Below are 15153 nucleotides of genomic sequence, written 5' to 3'. Positions count from 1 at the left end.
CACGTGACACAAACGGATGAAACGATTTGAACAAATTATTTGGTAAACTGTAAAGCAGTTATTAACTTTTATAATTAACTAGATTATTGCCAAAAAACTAAAATTCAAGAAATGAAATGCCTTAAGGCAACACAAAGAGAGAGAGAGAAAAAATCCTTATATTATACAATTTATAATAATTATAAATACATTGTGCATGAGGATATAAAATAAAATAAGATATTCGTGACGGCCATGATTTTTATTTTCATGATATATTATTTGAAGAGTGAACGAACAATGCATGATGGCACAGGCCATTGCAGCTGGGCTTTGCAATGTTTCTATTTAAATCTTTGGAATGTTTGTGTTTAGATGCTTGGAATGTTTCTTTTCAGAAAACTTTCAAGCAAACTGGAGATCACACGCGCGACTTTTACATTGCGATTTTTCCTGCAACACTTGGATTATTCCTGCACCACCTCTTGGATTATTCCTGCAAAACCGCTTGATTTATTCCTGCACCACCTCTTGGATTATTCCTGCAAAACCGCTTGGATTATTCCTGCACCACCGATTGGATTATTCTTGCACCACCTCTGCATCGTGAACGATGAACTTCGCGGGAGAAGAGTGGAAGCCCCAGGAGGAAGACCTTCAACTCGGATGGAGCGGACTGTACAACCCCTGGAACGTTTAGTTTCCGAGTTTTCTCGTTTTCAGTGAAACCGCGTTATTACAATAAAGTGTCACATTCGCACTAAACAGGCAGAAGCGCGATCAGGAATATTATTAACAGCGTTAGGAGGGGTTTGGTAAAAGCCATGTGTTCGTTGTTGTTCGGTTAATCGTTTTACATCCATGATAATTAGCCTAAAGTTAGCGGGTTTGTCAGAAAAGTTTGATAATGTGAAATAATTTATATAATAGTAAATAGAGGAGGACCTGCAGCTAAGCTAACTAACTGTTAGCATTAGCACATCGCTGTTGTGTATATGTATAATGTATATATGTATATATTTATACGTTTTTAGGATTAAGTAGTTTACTATTAAGCAATAACACACAACAGACAAAGGTACTACATCCCCCCACAAATTGGTCTATAGTCTATTAATCCCCTTATATAACAGCAATTTACCAAACAGAACAGTGTTTAATTTATCAATGAACAAACTCTCACAATTTAATAGTGGTTTATAGGTCTGAAAGTGTAACCGAGACTCATTCCATAAATGTTAAATAAATATCTACTAACCAACAAAAAATCATGTTTACGATTATGAGGTTTAGTTTGTGAAACAATTAATTTTTAAATCCATTTATTATTAGTCTCAGATTAAGTGTCAGATTAAGTCCCTTTGTATAAACTTTTACTATAGAAACAATAACATATTAGAAGGAGCACATTAATATTAACCTATTGTACAATTTACAGCCAGAACTAACTTATCTAAGATTAAATAAAATAATACAAACCTTCCTTCAGTCAGAGTCGTGTAGTATGAAGTGTACTTATATCTGTAAATAATAATATAGATATTAATGTGTAGGTTAATAAATGTATAGGTTAATATAGGTTTATAATAGCTGCATTGGATTTATTTGTGGGTTTTGTTTTGTTTTTGCTTTTTAATAATCAATAAACTATCTTTTTTTTGTTCAACACTCATGTCTCAAGTGTCTTTTCTTAGAACACACTGTAAGCATTTCTCATGGGTTTCACATACACTTACAATGTAGAAATTCTCCTTCAGTTGAAACCTTGGTGTTCAGAAGTAATTACACAGTTTTCTTCACACAAGCAAATACACTCTTGCCAACAGTCTGAACCTGTTACATCTGTATAATTAATAATCTCGGGTTTTTTATCATGCCAAATAATCTGATAATAGATTAATCTCAATGTGCAATTTTGCTGTTAGGATTGACTAGTATGAGGGAGTGTGAGAGCGATGACACCCAATTTAACACACCTGCTCCCCATTCACACCTGAGACCTTGTAACACTAACAAGTCACATGACACCAGGGAGGGAAAATAGCTAATTGGACCCAATTTGGACATTTTCACTTAGGGGTGTACTCACGTTTGTTGCCAGCGGTTTAGACATGAATGGCTGTGTGTTGAGTTATTTTGAGGGGACAGCAAATTTACACTGTTATACAAGCTGTACACTCACTACTTTACATTGTAGCAAAGTGTCATTTCTTCAGTGTTGTCACATGAAAAGATATAATCAAATATTTACAAAAATGTGAGGGGTGTACTCACTTTTGTGAGATACTGTATATATCTATTATAATATCTAAAGACGTCTATTCTACCAGAGGCGAAGAAGAAGAACCGAGAGAGAGAGAGAGAGAGAGAGAGAGAGAGAGGCGTGGTGATTAGGAATGCTCAACACACCACATACCAAGAACATAAAACTTTTTGTTTCCGGTACAGAATACCTTCAGAATTGTGACAGAGACAATGCTATGAAACTTATCACTAAACAAACTTTATTGCTTTTAGACTTAAAGCATATTAATTAAACCACATTTACATAAATGTATACTGATTTATCTTAATGTTTAAATTTTAAAGTTTAAACACAACAGCAAATCTGACACTAAAAAAGGCACCGCGGTCTCTTTAAATCATCTGCAACGTCACTCCTGACGTCACAGACAGGAACACAACAATGGCGGATGCCAATGCGGCTGTCCTGCTTGTGACAGTGTCGCTGGTCCTGCTGGGGCTCGTGGCCGGTCTGAGCTGGTCCTGGGCGCTGCTGCCGGTCGGCGTGGTCGTGTTTATTTTCATCCTGGCGCGCGGCCTGAAGTCACGCGACGAATTCGCTCACCTGAACGTGTGCGTGCTCGTTCTCGGGGATGTGGGACGTAGCCCGCGCATGCAGTATCACGCGCTGTCTCTCAGCAAGCACGGCTACAATGTCACCTTTATCGGCTTTCTCGGTAATAAATAAATAAATAAATACATAAAAAGGAGGAAAAGAAAGAAAGCTGATTTTATTTCTGTAATATTTAGCATGTCATGCAGAGTAAACAGACCAGCGCACGCGCTAATCAAATAGTCTCGATTTTATGATTGTTTACTCGTTAAAGCTGCGGTCTGTAATTTTTTTTGTAAGTGTTTTTCCACTTTTTAAAATGTCTTTATAATCTTGTTTCCTTTTCTTAGTGTAAATCAACTCATACAAAAATGTTGCAAAGTACACCTTTTGAGATGTACACGTATCCAGGCTGGGAATAAGCTCCGCCCCTGGCCAAAACAGCTGGGATTTTTTTTTACCTTTGAAAAACTAGGTTTATGTAATGAGAAGAGTGTCCGGTGTCAAAACAATTACACATTGAAATCAACTAGTTTTATCAGTATTATCACTATGGACACAAAGTATATTTTGATATTTGAGAATATATTTAGCAAGCAATGTACAACTGTACCTGATTTGAAGGGACATAAATAATTATTAATGATGTAAATTCCGCTAACAGAAACGCAGCAAATATAAAGGAAATATGCCTGATGTGCTATAATTTTTATATTCTAAAATAACTACATACCTGACTGATGCGTTGTCTTGACAGGTACTAAACCTCACCAGGACATTCTCGAGGATGACCGGATCGACATCCTTCCCATTTTGGAGCATAAAGGCCTCCCATGTACTATAGCTCCTGGGAATTGACTACTTCTTCATTTATTTAACATAAAAATAGACCGTGCATTTTAATTATTGATATATTTATTTATTGATTGCTTTCAGTCGGCCCCAAAATCCTCAGATATGTCACAAAGGTGATCTCGCAGTCTCTGCAGCTGCTTTACGTCTTAATGAAGCTGGACGATCAGGCATTTATTCTTCTACAGGTATTTACTTCTGATTAATCATCTGACGTTGTGTTGAAGGTTTCTGTAGCTTCACGTTTGCGTTTCTTCTGATCTAGAATCCTCCCGGACTGCCGAGCATCGCAGTGACGTGGCTGGCGAGTCGAATGATAGGAGCTCAGTTTGTCATTGACTGGCACAATTATGGTTATTCCATCATGGCGCTTAGTCACGGCGAGAAGCATCCGATCGTCATGGTGGCGAAATGGTACTGGAGGCTCCTTACAGAAAATTTCACCATATCGACAATTTATTGATTTTCTTTATTAAATAACACATTTTTTGAAAAAAAAATGTAAGTACTACATTTACCTTTTTTTGCCAGGTATGAGAGAATTTTCGGACGTTTTGCCGATCACAACCTTTGCGTCACCGATGCGATGAGACGTGATCTTCTGAAGAACTGGAACATTCGGTAGGTGTATAACTCTTCTGAAATTATTTTTAGTGCACTTCACATGGCACAACAGAATAAATATAAATAATCCACACTTCTATTACTTATGCAAATCGGAAATGCCCCATCCCATCTCTTGCTAAACTAATGCTACATGGTCTGTATTTGCTGACACTGACACATGAGTTATAAGTTCAGCTTAACACAGTTCTTTAACAAGGCTTTAAGCATTAAAAAAAGAAAAATAATTTTAAAAGCATGAATAATATTTAATAAAATTGTGACTTTAATTGGAAACATGCTTTTAACTATAGAAACATTTTGTTCTTCAAGCTTCCCAAAGTCCATAACTTGCCTTTTAAGGTTAATCAGTTATCACAATCTTGTATGTTTTTTTCCCCCCCAGGGCATCAACTTTATATGACAAGCCGCCTTCCATATTCCGAGAAACGCCTTTGAAGCTTCGCCATGAGCTCTTCATTCGCATGGCCAGCGCGTACCCACAATTTAGAGCATGGTGAATATTTATTTAGTTTTACTTATGGAACCTTTAAAGTGCCTGGACTACAATCCGGCTTATGACGGTTTAAAGGTTTAAAAGATGTAGCTCTCGCTGATCTTCTGGGTGAAATGTTTTTTTTTTTTTTCTTTAAAAAAAAAAAAAAAGGACCTTGTTGCTTGCTGTAACGCCCCCTGGCTGCAGTGGTGAATGTTCAGATGACGTATTTTCGAGCAAAGCAATACAGATTTGTTTATTAGTAACTGCTCAGAGTGAGTGTTTGTGTATTTTTTTTTTTTTTATTGGATAAATTTCAAGCCTTTTGGGGTGATCACATTTTATTTGTGGCAGTTCCGAAAGCAAGGAGGACATGGAGCTGACTGCATTTACAGAACGAAACACTAAAACCGGGGAGGTTATGCTTGGTGCTGGGCGACCTGCTCTTCTGATCAGCAGCACCAGCTGGACCGGTCAGCTCTGTATTACAGTTCCCTATAATGCTATAATATTAACATATTTTTAAAAAATTCATTAACAGTTTTACTCTCTTCAACAGAGGATGAAGATTTCTCGGTTCTTTTAAAAGCACTCGAAGGTTAGGGGTAATGCTGTTCATTTCCTGTACCATCTTTCTTGCAAAAACAAAAGCCATACAATCTGAATGACTTGTCCTCTTTCAACAGATTATGAAGGGTTTGTACAAGCAGGAGAACATCTTCCAGCGCTCGTCTGCGCCATCACAGGTTTCTGCTATCGAGATGGATGATGATGATGATGATTTTCAATATGTAGATGTAGAGTTTGTTCATTTCCTTCCTGTTGTAACTCCAGGTAAAGGTCCTCAGAAGGAATATTATCAGAAGATCATCAACTCTAAAGAATTTCAACACGTTAAGATCTGCACTCCGTGGATGGAAGCGGAGGATTATCCTGTTCTGCTGGGTGAGAACGCGACCGTCAGTGATTTATACGGTTAAGATCACTTCAGTGCCAGTGTAGTGATTGTGATGTTCCCACTGCCGAGCAGAAATCACCCTGTAGAATATTCATTCTTACAATAACAAAGAACACACTTCACTTAACAGCCATGGTGGATGTGGCTCAGCTGGAATAATTGATTCTGGAACTGAGTGCGCGCAGCATGGAAGTTCATGTCCATCAACAGTACCCTCCTTTTAGATCAGTCAGTGCATTTAAATGGACAACAATAATCCACTATTAACCCGATTAAGACAATACTGTGATTAAGAAATTACCATGTAAACAGCAATTTTTAATGACCTTACTCTGATTAAGGTCATACTCGAAGTAAGCACTAATCGAATTAAGACATGTGGAGTACTCCTGTTTTAGTCGCATTCTCGATGTGTATTACAGACATGTAAACACCTTAATCACATCATTAACGTCGTGTGAGAGTTTTCACTGCATTTTCCACGATCACACACGGCAGTGCTCAACATTTTACGGTGAACAAGAGAGCATGGCTGCGTCCCAAACCGTGTACTTGCCTACTATAGGCCTGAAGTGGGGAAAATACATGTATCTCGGCTACTATATAGACGGTAATTACGCAGTTTGGGACGCAGCCCACTGCTTCAAGCAGTCGTCTATTTGCACGTACGACCTGACAAATAATTAACTGCACTTAAAGCGTTCATAAAAAAATTAAATAAAAACACCCAAAACTGTATACTGTACTATAACGAAGACGAACTGTATGTTGATACGTGAAATTCTGGAGGGACGTCGGACGGCGTGGCGCGGTGACGTAATGATGTGTGCCGTTAATCTAATTATGTTCTATAACATGTAAAATGGGTACATGAGAGGAGTATTTTAAAAACGACTCATGTAAACACCTTAATCACAATATTATCTTACTCAGAGTAAGGTCAATAATTAGATTACCGCTGTCCATGTAAACATGGTCACTGACACTCCATCCTTGGACTACGATGTCTACAGGAGCTAAGCAGTATTTGCTTGTTATTAAATAAGCTGACTTGAATGACAACTAAGTGCCTTCATTGACGTAAACAAGCCTAAATATAGACAGTTAAACAAAACAAGGTGACCTTTAAGAAGACATTGTTATTGTTTGAACAACTCAGTGGTTGAACAACTAGATGGTAGATAGCTAGCTCAACACTACAGCTACAACTTGTATGACTTTTATGTCATCAAGGTTCATTTTGTCAGTGTTGCTGTTTACAAACGTAGCAGATCAACAGTGTTGCTATCAATGCTGTTTGACAGCTACTCTAATATTCTTCACACATCCATGTAAGGTGCTTGTATCATTTCGTTAAACATCAATTACATTGTAATTAGCTTTATTTACTTTTAAATATTTTGACCAAGTATTGATGTTCAGTCCTTACAGGATTTCGATGAGGTTTTTTGTTATTGTTGCAGCCAAACATGTTTGATTTTCAAAGTTTGTGATGCAATTTGCAGAGTTTTTTGTGCGTTTTTGCGGAAAACTACTTTAATTGACGAAATCGCAGTTGCACGAAATCACATCTTTCGCGACGATGTTTTTTGTTAAAACCTGGACCCTTGCTTCTTCCTACTCATGGCTGGTGTCTTATTTTTCTTTCTCCAATTGAATATGTGAGTATCTGTTTCTATGTTAAGTGTCAAGGTAATAGGCAAAATTTAGCTGTACTTATGTTTGACGGACGTGAATCGAAGAGGGCTTTGGCTGAATATGCGTTGTGATGACATCACATGATGCGTCTTGGCCCAAATCTGTGGTAATTTTGAAAAATTGTAAGCTCCTCAGAGTATCGCAGAGTAAGCTTGATTTTGCGTTCATTTCTGCGATCGCAAAATGGTGAAATCCTGGAGGGAATGATATTTCAATAGTGGTTCAGTGATTTAGGTTGATCAGAAGGTCATGAGTTCAAATCCCAGTCTGCATTGTTGAAAAGGGGTTGACGTCACGCGCGGTTAACAGGTTCTGCCGATCTCGGTGTCTGCTTGCACAAGTCATCAAGTGGTCTGGACCTGCCCATGAAGGTGGTCGACATGTTCGGGTGTTGTCTTCCTGTCTGCGCAATACACTTCCAGTGGTGAGTTTTCCCACCAGTTTCCTCTACACAAACTCCTATTGGCAAATTGCTGTGGAACTAAGAAGAATGAAACATGTTGTCTTGCTATCACACCATGTCACCATTCCTTCTTTTTCATATATTCTCAATAATCCTGATCGTGTGTTTGAAGTTTGGACGAGCTTGTAAAACACGAGGAGAACGGCCTGATCTTCAGAGACTCGTCCGAGCTGTCTGAGCAGCTGAAGGTGAAAGACACAAGACTCCTTTTGAGGAATAAAAAAATCCTTAAGAAATTATACACCATTTTAACAGTGTGTTACATCTGTACAGATGCTGTTCTCGGACTTCCCTGACGACCAGGAGAAGCTTAGTGTCTACCGAAGGAACCTCAGAGAGAGCGGCGAGCAACGCTGGGATGAAAACTGGGACCAGAACATCCTGCCGCTGTTTAAGGAACACTGTGACTGAGCAGTAGCAGAATTACTAACGATAATCATCATCATCATAATAATAATACTAATAATATGAGGAAGTCACAGGGATTTGTACAGGGTAAACATTTATGTTCTCTTTTTTGGTGTCGTTCCAGCAATTCCATTGGACAAAACTTGAAGCAAAAAAAAGAGCACACTTTGTGTAAATACGATGTAAATAAGCACTTTATTACATTTTGCATTCAGTCAGCAGCGTGCACGTTGATGATTTCTATCGAAGAAACTCTGTCGTACAGGAAAACTTGCGTGACGGGATTCGTAACAATGACGTGTTTTAACCCAGCCTTTTCTGTACCAAAAAAAGAAGAAGCCATCACTATTAACGTTAATGTTACTGATACTATCTTGACGAAAGCCTGTCAGTGTTGTTCAGTCATTATCGCTGTTACATTATGTTGTGTTATGAAATGGATGAAATACTGACATTAAAAAAACTCACCCAGTTCCTTCTTGAAGCAGGTGTAGGTTCCTGGGTTGCGTATCGTCGAGGAGATGTAAACCTCCGGAGGCTTTTTCTGAATCTTTAAAAGTTTCGCTAGAAGTCTCACCAGACAGACGACGATCTCAGGATCATACACCACGTCTGTATTTTTTTTTTAAATAATAAAAAAGAAATACGATACGATAGAATCCAGATTAGTTGAAGTATATACAGTATATTATGTATATTTTTTAAAATACACCTTCAAATTCTAATCTCAAACCCATTTTTCCTCAAGAATAAGGGATTAGAAAGAAGGTCTTAATTTAATAAGTACCTGCTGCTATGATGGTCTGCGCTCCAAATCTCTGCAGCTCTTCGTCTCGTGCGTGTTCCCAGTCTAGTTCCCCCACACACACAGACACGCTGGTGCCGTCCTCCTCGTTTAAACCGTTGTGCTGGACATTATTCTGAAGTCTCTGGAGCACACTTTGATGGCAGTCAGTGAAAATGTATTTTTTGGGCTTGCAGGCATGACACACTGCTACACCGGTGAGTCCTGCTCCACTGCCCAACTCCAGCACCGTCCTGTAGCAGAGTGGCACAAGGATGTGATTATATTACTGTAGATTAGCACAATAATCATCTGGATCGTTCTGGATTTTGTTAGTTTTAAGTCTGAGAGAGACGTGTGCCGTGAGCTGCAGAGGCGTGTCACATAATCGCAACGATTAAAATGAATCAATGTTTCAGTGATGATTGGCATGCTCTATGTTCTAATATCAGCTACGGCAGAACCTAAAGAAAGAGCCGAAGTAAGAAACAGCTGATGTAGGGAAGTAAGATTCATCACATGGAAGAAACAAAGAAAACAAAAGAAAGACGGAAGGGGCAGGGGAAAAAATTAAGAAAAACAGGAAGGAACAAAATGATGGATGTAGGGAAATATGATTAAACAGGATCAGTGGGTGGTTAGGGGATGGATGGAGTAAATGGGAAAAAAAATAATGTAGGAAAATAAGATTTCACAGTTGGTGGGCTGCAAAAACGTGAAAGAAAAAAGCAAGAATGGTTGCAAAAAAAAGGATGGATGTAGAGAAATAAGACTGAACAGATGATGGGAAGAAAAAGAAAGATAGAAAGCAAGCATGAAACAGCAAATAAACGATAGATGGTGGGAAATATGACTGAACAGATGATGGGCAGGTGGTTAGGTAGGTAGAAAAAAGAATAGAATAAATATGTACATTTCATAGTTGGGCTAAAAAAAGTGAAAGAAAAAAAGACTGATGGGAAAAGGGATGGATGTAGGGAAAAAAGAACAGATTACAGGGAGAAAGAAAGAAAGAATTGCTGAAAGGAAAGAATATTGGACAGTGTTTAAAGAATGTGAAAAGGGGAATAAAAGGAAAATGGTGAAAGCAAGAAAGACAATGAACAATGAATTGATGTAAGAATGAACAGATGGTGTGCAGAAATTAAAAGAAAAACTAATTTTGGGCAGCTAGTGGGGTGAAAGAATGAAAGAGCAAAAAAATGAAAAAGTCAGAGTGAAAGACTGGATGATCTGATGTAGGGAAATACACTGAACAGATGGTGGGTTAAAGGAATGAAAGTCTAGGGAGATAAGAATGAATGTGAGGGGAATGAATAAAATAAGAAAATGCAAGTAAGCATGAAAACGGGAACGAGTGAGCAAAAGAGTGATGGAAAGAAAGGAAGCAAGACAGATATAAAAAGAAAGAAAGGAACTCTCTCTGCTGACACACTGCCCGTGCTGGTGGATTATTTTGCGTGTCTGTGTGTGTGTCTGGAGAGAGAGAGAGAGAGAGATGTACCTTCCAGTGAAGATGTGTGTGTTTTCCAGCGCCCATTCGGCGAGGTAGAGAGCAGCTTCCCATGTGACGAGCCCGGTGGTGCCCTCGGAGATCATCGCTACATTCTCTTCCAAACTCACCGGCTCTCCTGAAGGCTGAATTACAATTATTACCTGATCATAACCTGAAAACAGGGGTTGTGATGTCATAACATGACTTTTAACAATCGCTACACATTCAGTTGTAATGTCTGTGTAGGCAGCCCTCTCATATGGAGAAGAGTGCTGAGGAAACATGAAATGCCTTGCTCTTATAATCAGCAAGGGATTGTGGTGGTGTTTTTTTAAGAATTAAACTCGCATCAGAAATTAATGTTAAGTCCCCATTGAATTGTTTCACTTTACTTAGCTGGTTGCAGCAGTGCTGCACTGAAATGCAATCACTATCCAATCACAGCCTTAAATCACAGCTGCGATCTGTGAATGAGGAACTATTAACTGGTGTATAACTGGAAAGTGATGCCGTACAGCGTACGTCTGTGATTAGACAGTGACTGCATTTCAGTGTAGCGTCACAGCAACATGCTGATTAAAAGTGAAATGCATGTCAACCTGGAATTTACATTAATTTCTGTTTTTAATCATTTAAAAAGCACTCATTTGCTGATTGTTTTTCACGTAACAGAAGTACACTGAAGGTTTTGCTTTTTAATGTAGCACATAGTCCTGTGTATTGCATTTCATGTTTTTTTCCACCAGTGTGATTGTTTTTCTGTCTGGCTCGGAATCCATACATACTTACCAGGAAATACGTTTTATAACACGCTGTCTCCTCTGCAGCGCCCAACACCTCAGCTAGCGCATCATACAGCTCATCCAAAGGCTCGGAAGCAGTCGACTCATACTACAAAATAAAATATGACACAAATTAAAACTTTGTTTTTCTATTTTAAAACCTTCCTCTGGTAGAATAAAAGAAAGCAGAACTCTGACTTACCCTTTTTATTAGTTCGGATAGGAAGAGCCTCCTGTATTTCACTGATGGTGGAGTTTTATGACATACTGGATGAAGACACGTCTAAAAATAAACCAACAACAACAACAAAAAATACTAGCGACTTTAAAATATAGGTTTTACTACTTAAGAAAAGTGGATAAACTTTCAAACCCAAGCATTCGTCTGTCAAAGATTACCTTTTTTAAAATGTCCAAAATGACTTCTGATGGTGAGTTTTGGAGTTCAGTTTCTAAATACTAAAACATAATTTAAATATTTAAATATATTTAAAATAGTTTACTGACGTAAAAAGTTAAATCAAAGAAACACCTTTACCCTCCATGGAAACGTGTGTAAACGGCACATGGCGAAAAATGACAACTGGAAAAGACACGGGACATCAACGGTCTTAATGCTCATTCCTCTTATTTTTAAAATGCTGTATAATGTAATATTTTATCTTTCAAAAATTCAGATGCAAAGTAATTTCCGTTTATAATCTTTACCACACAAAGACCACGTCTTATTTTACTTCCCTGTATTCAAATAATCCCGCCTCCTGTGTTCGGATTGGCTAGTAATATTCCGCTTCCTTCGCCGTGATTGGATATAAAATATGATAGACGCCATATTGGTCGCTCCAATGAGTTAACGTGTCCGCCATATTGGAAGGGGCCATAATCAATTGCAAGTCAATGCAAATGAATAATAAAATGCGGGATTGGTTTGATTAAAAACACGTTTTGTTTGGATTTTGATTTGTTATAACAGAGCCATACACTCCTGCATATCCCACGTGAGGTAAGTTTAACGAAATCGACATGCAGTCTGCATTTTTGATTGAAGTCAAACTGCCAGCAAAGTAGTGGGATGTTGGGTAAATGACCAGTTGGACAGAAATGATCATAAACCAAGAATCTAAATTAGATCTATATGAAAATTGAGAAACCAAAAAATAAAAAAGTCACCTGAACCAAATTCCAAGCTACAAGAGTTTGTTCCCAATGACAAAAAAAATTGCAATTTAACTTGTGTTGAGATGAAAATCTGCATTTTCCACATTCCAGACATAATGATTAAACAAAATCCAGATCAGTTATTCTGACAATTTGTTAGTATGTAATGACTAACATGGAACATAGCAGATTAAGTACAGCCACACCTGGTATTAAGTAGTATGATGTGGTATAGTTATACCCATCCACAAGTTTGGTGGTTGACGAGCACAGAAACAATTCATATGTTAATTAGCATTAATACTTACTGACAATAATTAGCATAGTATACTGCAGTATAATGTAGTATATAGAAAAGTATAGTATTTGTTGCAGTGCATCATATAACATGGTAGACAGGGTCTAGAGATTTATGAATAGGGGGCTAAGCCTCTTTTAGGGGGGTCTGGGCATACATTTTTCTACTGATATATATTTTAGAGTAACAATGGGTGTAAAATCTATAGAAATAAGATTATTTTTGGTCAAGATATACCTGTCATAATTTGTTTTAGAGACTGATCTAATATGATTTACTTAAATTATAACAAAATAAAGAAATTAAAGTCCACTTTGTCCTAATCTATCCAACACCAAGAAATGTTTGTGTTGAGATCTTTGGAATGTTTATTTTCAAAAAACTTTCAAGCAAACTCTAGATCACACATGCAACCTTTACCCTGTGATTATTCCTGCAACACTTGGATTATTCTTGCACCACCTCTGGGATTATTCCTGCACCACCGCTTGGATTATTCCTGTACCACCGCTTGGATTGTTCTTGCACCACCGCTTGGATTATTCCTGCCCCACCTCTGGGATTATTCCTGGACCATCTCTGCATCGTCAGTGATGAACTTCGCGGGAGAAGAGGCGATGGAGCTCCAGAAAGAAGAGCCTCAGCCCAGATGGAGTGAACTGTATGACCCCTGGAACGGTGACTTACCAAGTGTGAGGAGTCTATCTCCTTTAAGACCAACTACTGTGAGATGACTATCTCCTTTAAAAAGAGCATCCACTGTGACGAGCCCATTCCCTTCTCTTACTCCTGCATCCATTCCTCGCGTCAGTGTCAACATAACTGACTGTGTGGTTGGTCAACCTTATGTTATAGGCCCTGTGTTGATTCCCACCCAAAGCAAGAGGAGGAGGAGGGATGAAGAGAACAATGAAGAAGCCACTCCTAGTAGAAGGCAGCATGTGAATCCTGATGTGGAGGAGGAAATTATCAGGAGGCCCATCCGAATTCGTTCTAGTTTAATTCCAATATATATGAGAGAGATATAATCTTCAAAACCTTGTATTCATCACCTCACACTCACCACCTCGTCATAAAATGTGTAGGAAGTATTAGTGGTAAGTATTTTACACCTATATTCAAGCATTAGTCTTTTATTATTATTATTATTAGTAGTAGTAGTAGTAGTAGTATTGTTAGTATTATTAGTGTCATTGTTAATTGTTTAATTTGTGCTAAGTATTTCACCTTTAGTGAAATAGTTGCAGTAGTCACTTGCAGTAGTCTTTTTTTTAATTATTTGTATTTAACCCCTAGACTTCAGCATTAGTCTTTTTTTTTTTTTTTTTTTAAATAAAGTATTATTAATAGTGTATATTAATTACATTTATGTGGTTGTAATTAGTGCTGAAATATGGTGTATTCATGTAAATATGTATATATTAAGTTTTTAAGATTAAGCAGCTTTTTGTGTCCTGAGCTGTTAGTCATCGTTTACACCATGCTGCCTGTGTGTGAGTCTGCAGCAAGTGTGTGAGTGAGCAGTTGAACTGTTACTGTAATAATGTTCAGCATCATTAATAAAGCCAAGATAAAATGTTTAAACAGTAAACTGTGTCATGTGTGGATAAAACATTCTCACATTTTCGCTGACCTGGATCGTGCACTTTTCCCACAGCAGCTCACTCTGTGACCTCCGCTGTTTTTCAGGTGTTTTATTCATAGAAATGCATTTTTCACCATCGTGTAGTGACGTCACTGACGGGGCTGATCCACAGTGATGTCACAGACCCGACTAATCCATAATCAAATTTGTTGTCGATTATTTTAATCATAAATTATCATCGATTTTATCGATTAGTTGTTGCAGCCCTAGTAGGGTTAAGCCTAATCACAACTGTAGTATAGTGTGGTATAGTGCAGTATAGCACAGTATAGTGTGGTACAGTTATTTCTAAGCACATCTGTCCTGTTTAAGCAGCCGATAATCTGATCACGTTATTATTTTATATGCAAGTCATCTTATTATTTGCAAAATCATTAGCACAGTATTGCAAAGTTATGGTATAGTAGTATTGTGTTGCATAGTATAGTGTGGTAGTATAGTATTGCGTTGCATAGTATACTTAAAGCCCAAATAAATTAGAATTTATACTTTAAATGCAGGTACAAATATTGTTATTGGCAAATTAGTGTAGTATTCCACAGTGTACTATAGTATAATGTAGTATAGGGTAATATAGTAGGTATATTATGTATTATAAAAGTACTGACAATATGTACAATATATATATTTTTATGTATATTGATGTAAGTTATTATATAGTCGACATCATATTGTCATATTACCCAACCACATGAAGC

At 37.7% G+C, this 15153-nt stretch overlaps 2 protein-coding genes across 2 annotated transcripts; one reads left to right on the top strand and one right to left on the bottom strand.

Annotated features, from left to right (window-relative positions):
• The first annotated feature begins 2636 nt into the window (after positions 1–2636).
• alg1 (ALG1 chitobiosyldiphosphodolichol beta-mannosyltransferase) lies at positions 2637–8777 on the top strand. The gene is made up of 13 exons (XM_017453087.3): positions 2637–2939; positions 3573–3650; positions 3752–3855; positions 3933–4081; positions 4199–4288; positions 4677–4787; positions 5121–5239; positions 5326–5364; positions 5453–5512; positions 5601–5711; positions 7732–7846; positions 7998–8073; positions 8159–8777. Exons 1-13 carry the CDS (start codon positions 2666–2668, stop codon positions 8294–8296), a joined length of 1464 nt encoding a protein of 487 aa, XP_017308576.1. The 5' UTR covers positions 2637–2665; the 3' UTR covers positions 8297–8777.
• On the bottom strand, positions 8470–12125 carry eef2kmt (eukaryotic elongation factor 2 lysine methyltransferase). The gene is made up of 8 exons (XM_017453115.2): positions 11893–12125; positions 11754–11813; positions 11557–11637; positions 11362–11463; positions 10582–10715; positions 9081–9331; positions 8762–8905; positions 8470–8611 (listed from the first exon to the last, which is right to left on the bottom strand). The coding sequence occupies exons 1-8, from the start codon at positions 11974–11976 to the stop codon at positions 8505–8507; spliced, it is 963 nt and encodes a 320-aa protein (XP_017308604.1). The 5' UTR covers positions 11977–12125; the 3' UTR covers positions 8470–8504.
• Between the last annotated feature and the right edge of the window lie 3028 nt (positions 12126–15153).

The sequence above is a fragment of the Ictalurus punctatus genome, chromosome 2, assembly GCF_001660625.3.
Source record: "Ictalurus punctatus breed USDA103 chromosome 2, Coco_2.0, whole genome shotgun sequence".
In the NCBI taxonomy this organism is placed as follows: domain Eukaryota; kingdom Metazoa; phylum Chordata; class Actinopteri; order Siluriformes; family Ictaluridae; genus Ictalurus; species Ictalurus punctatus.
Note: the sequence above shows the minus strand (reverse complement) of the source record. Positions and strands in the feature narration are given on the sequence as shown.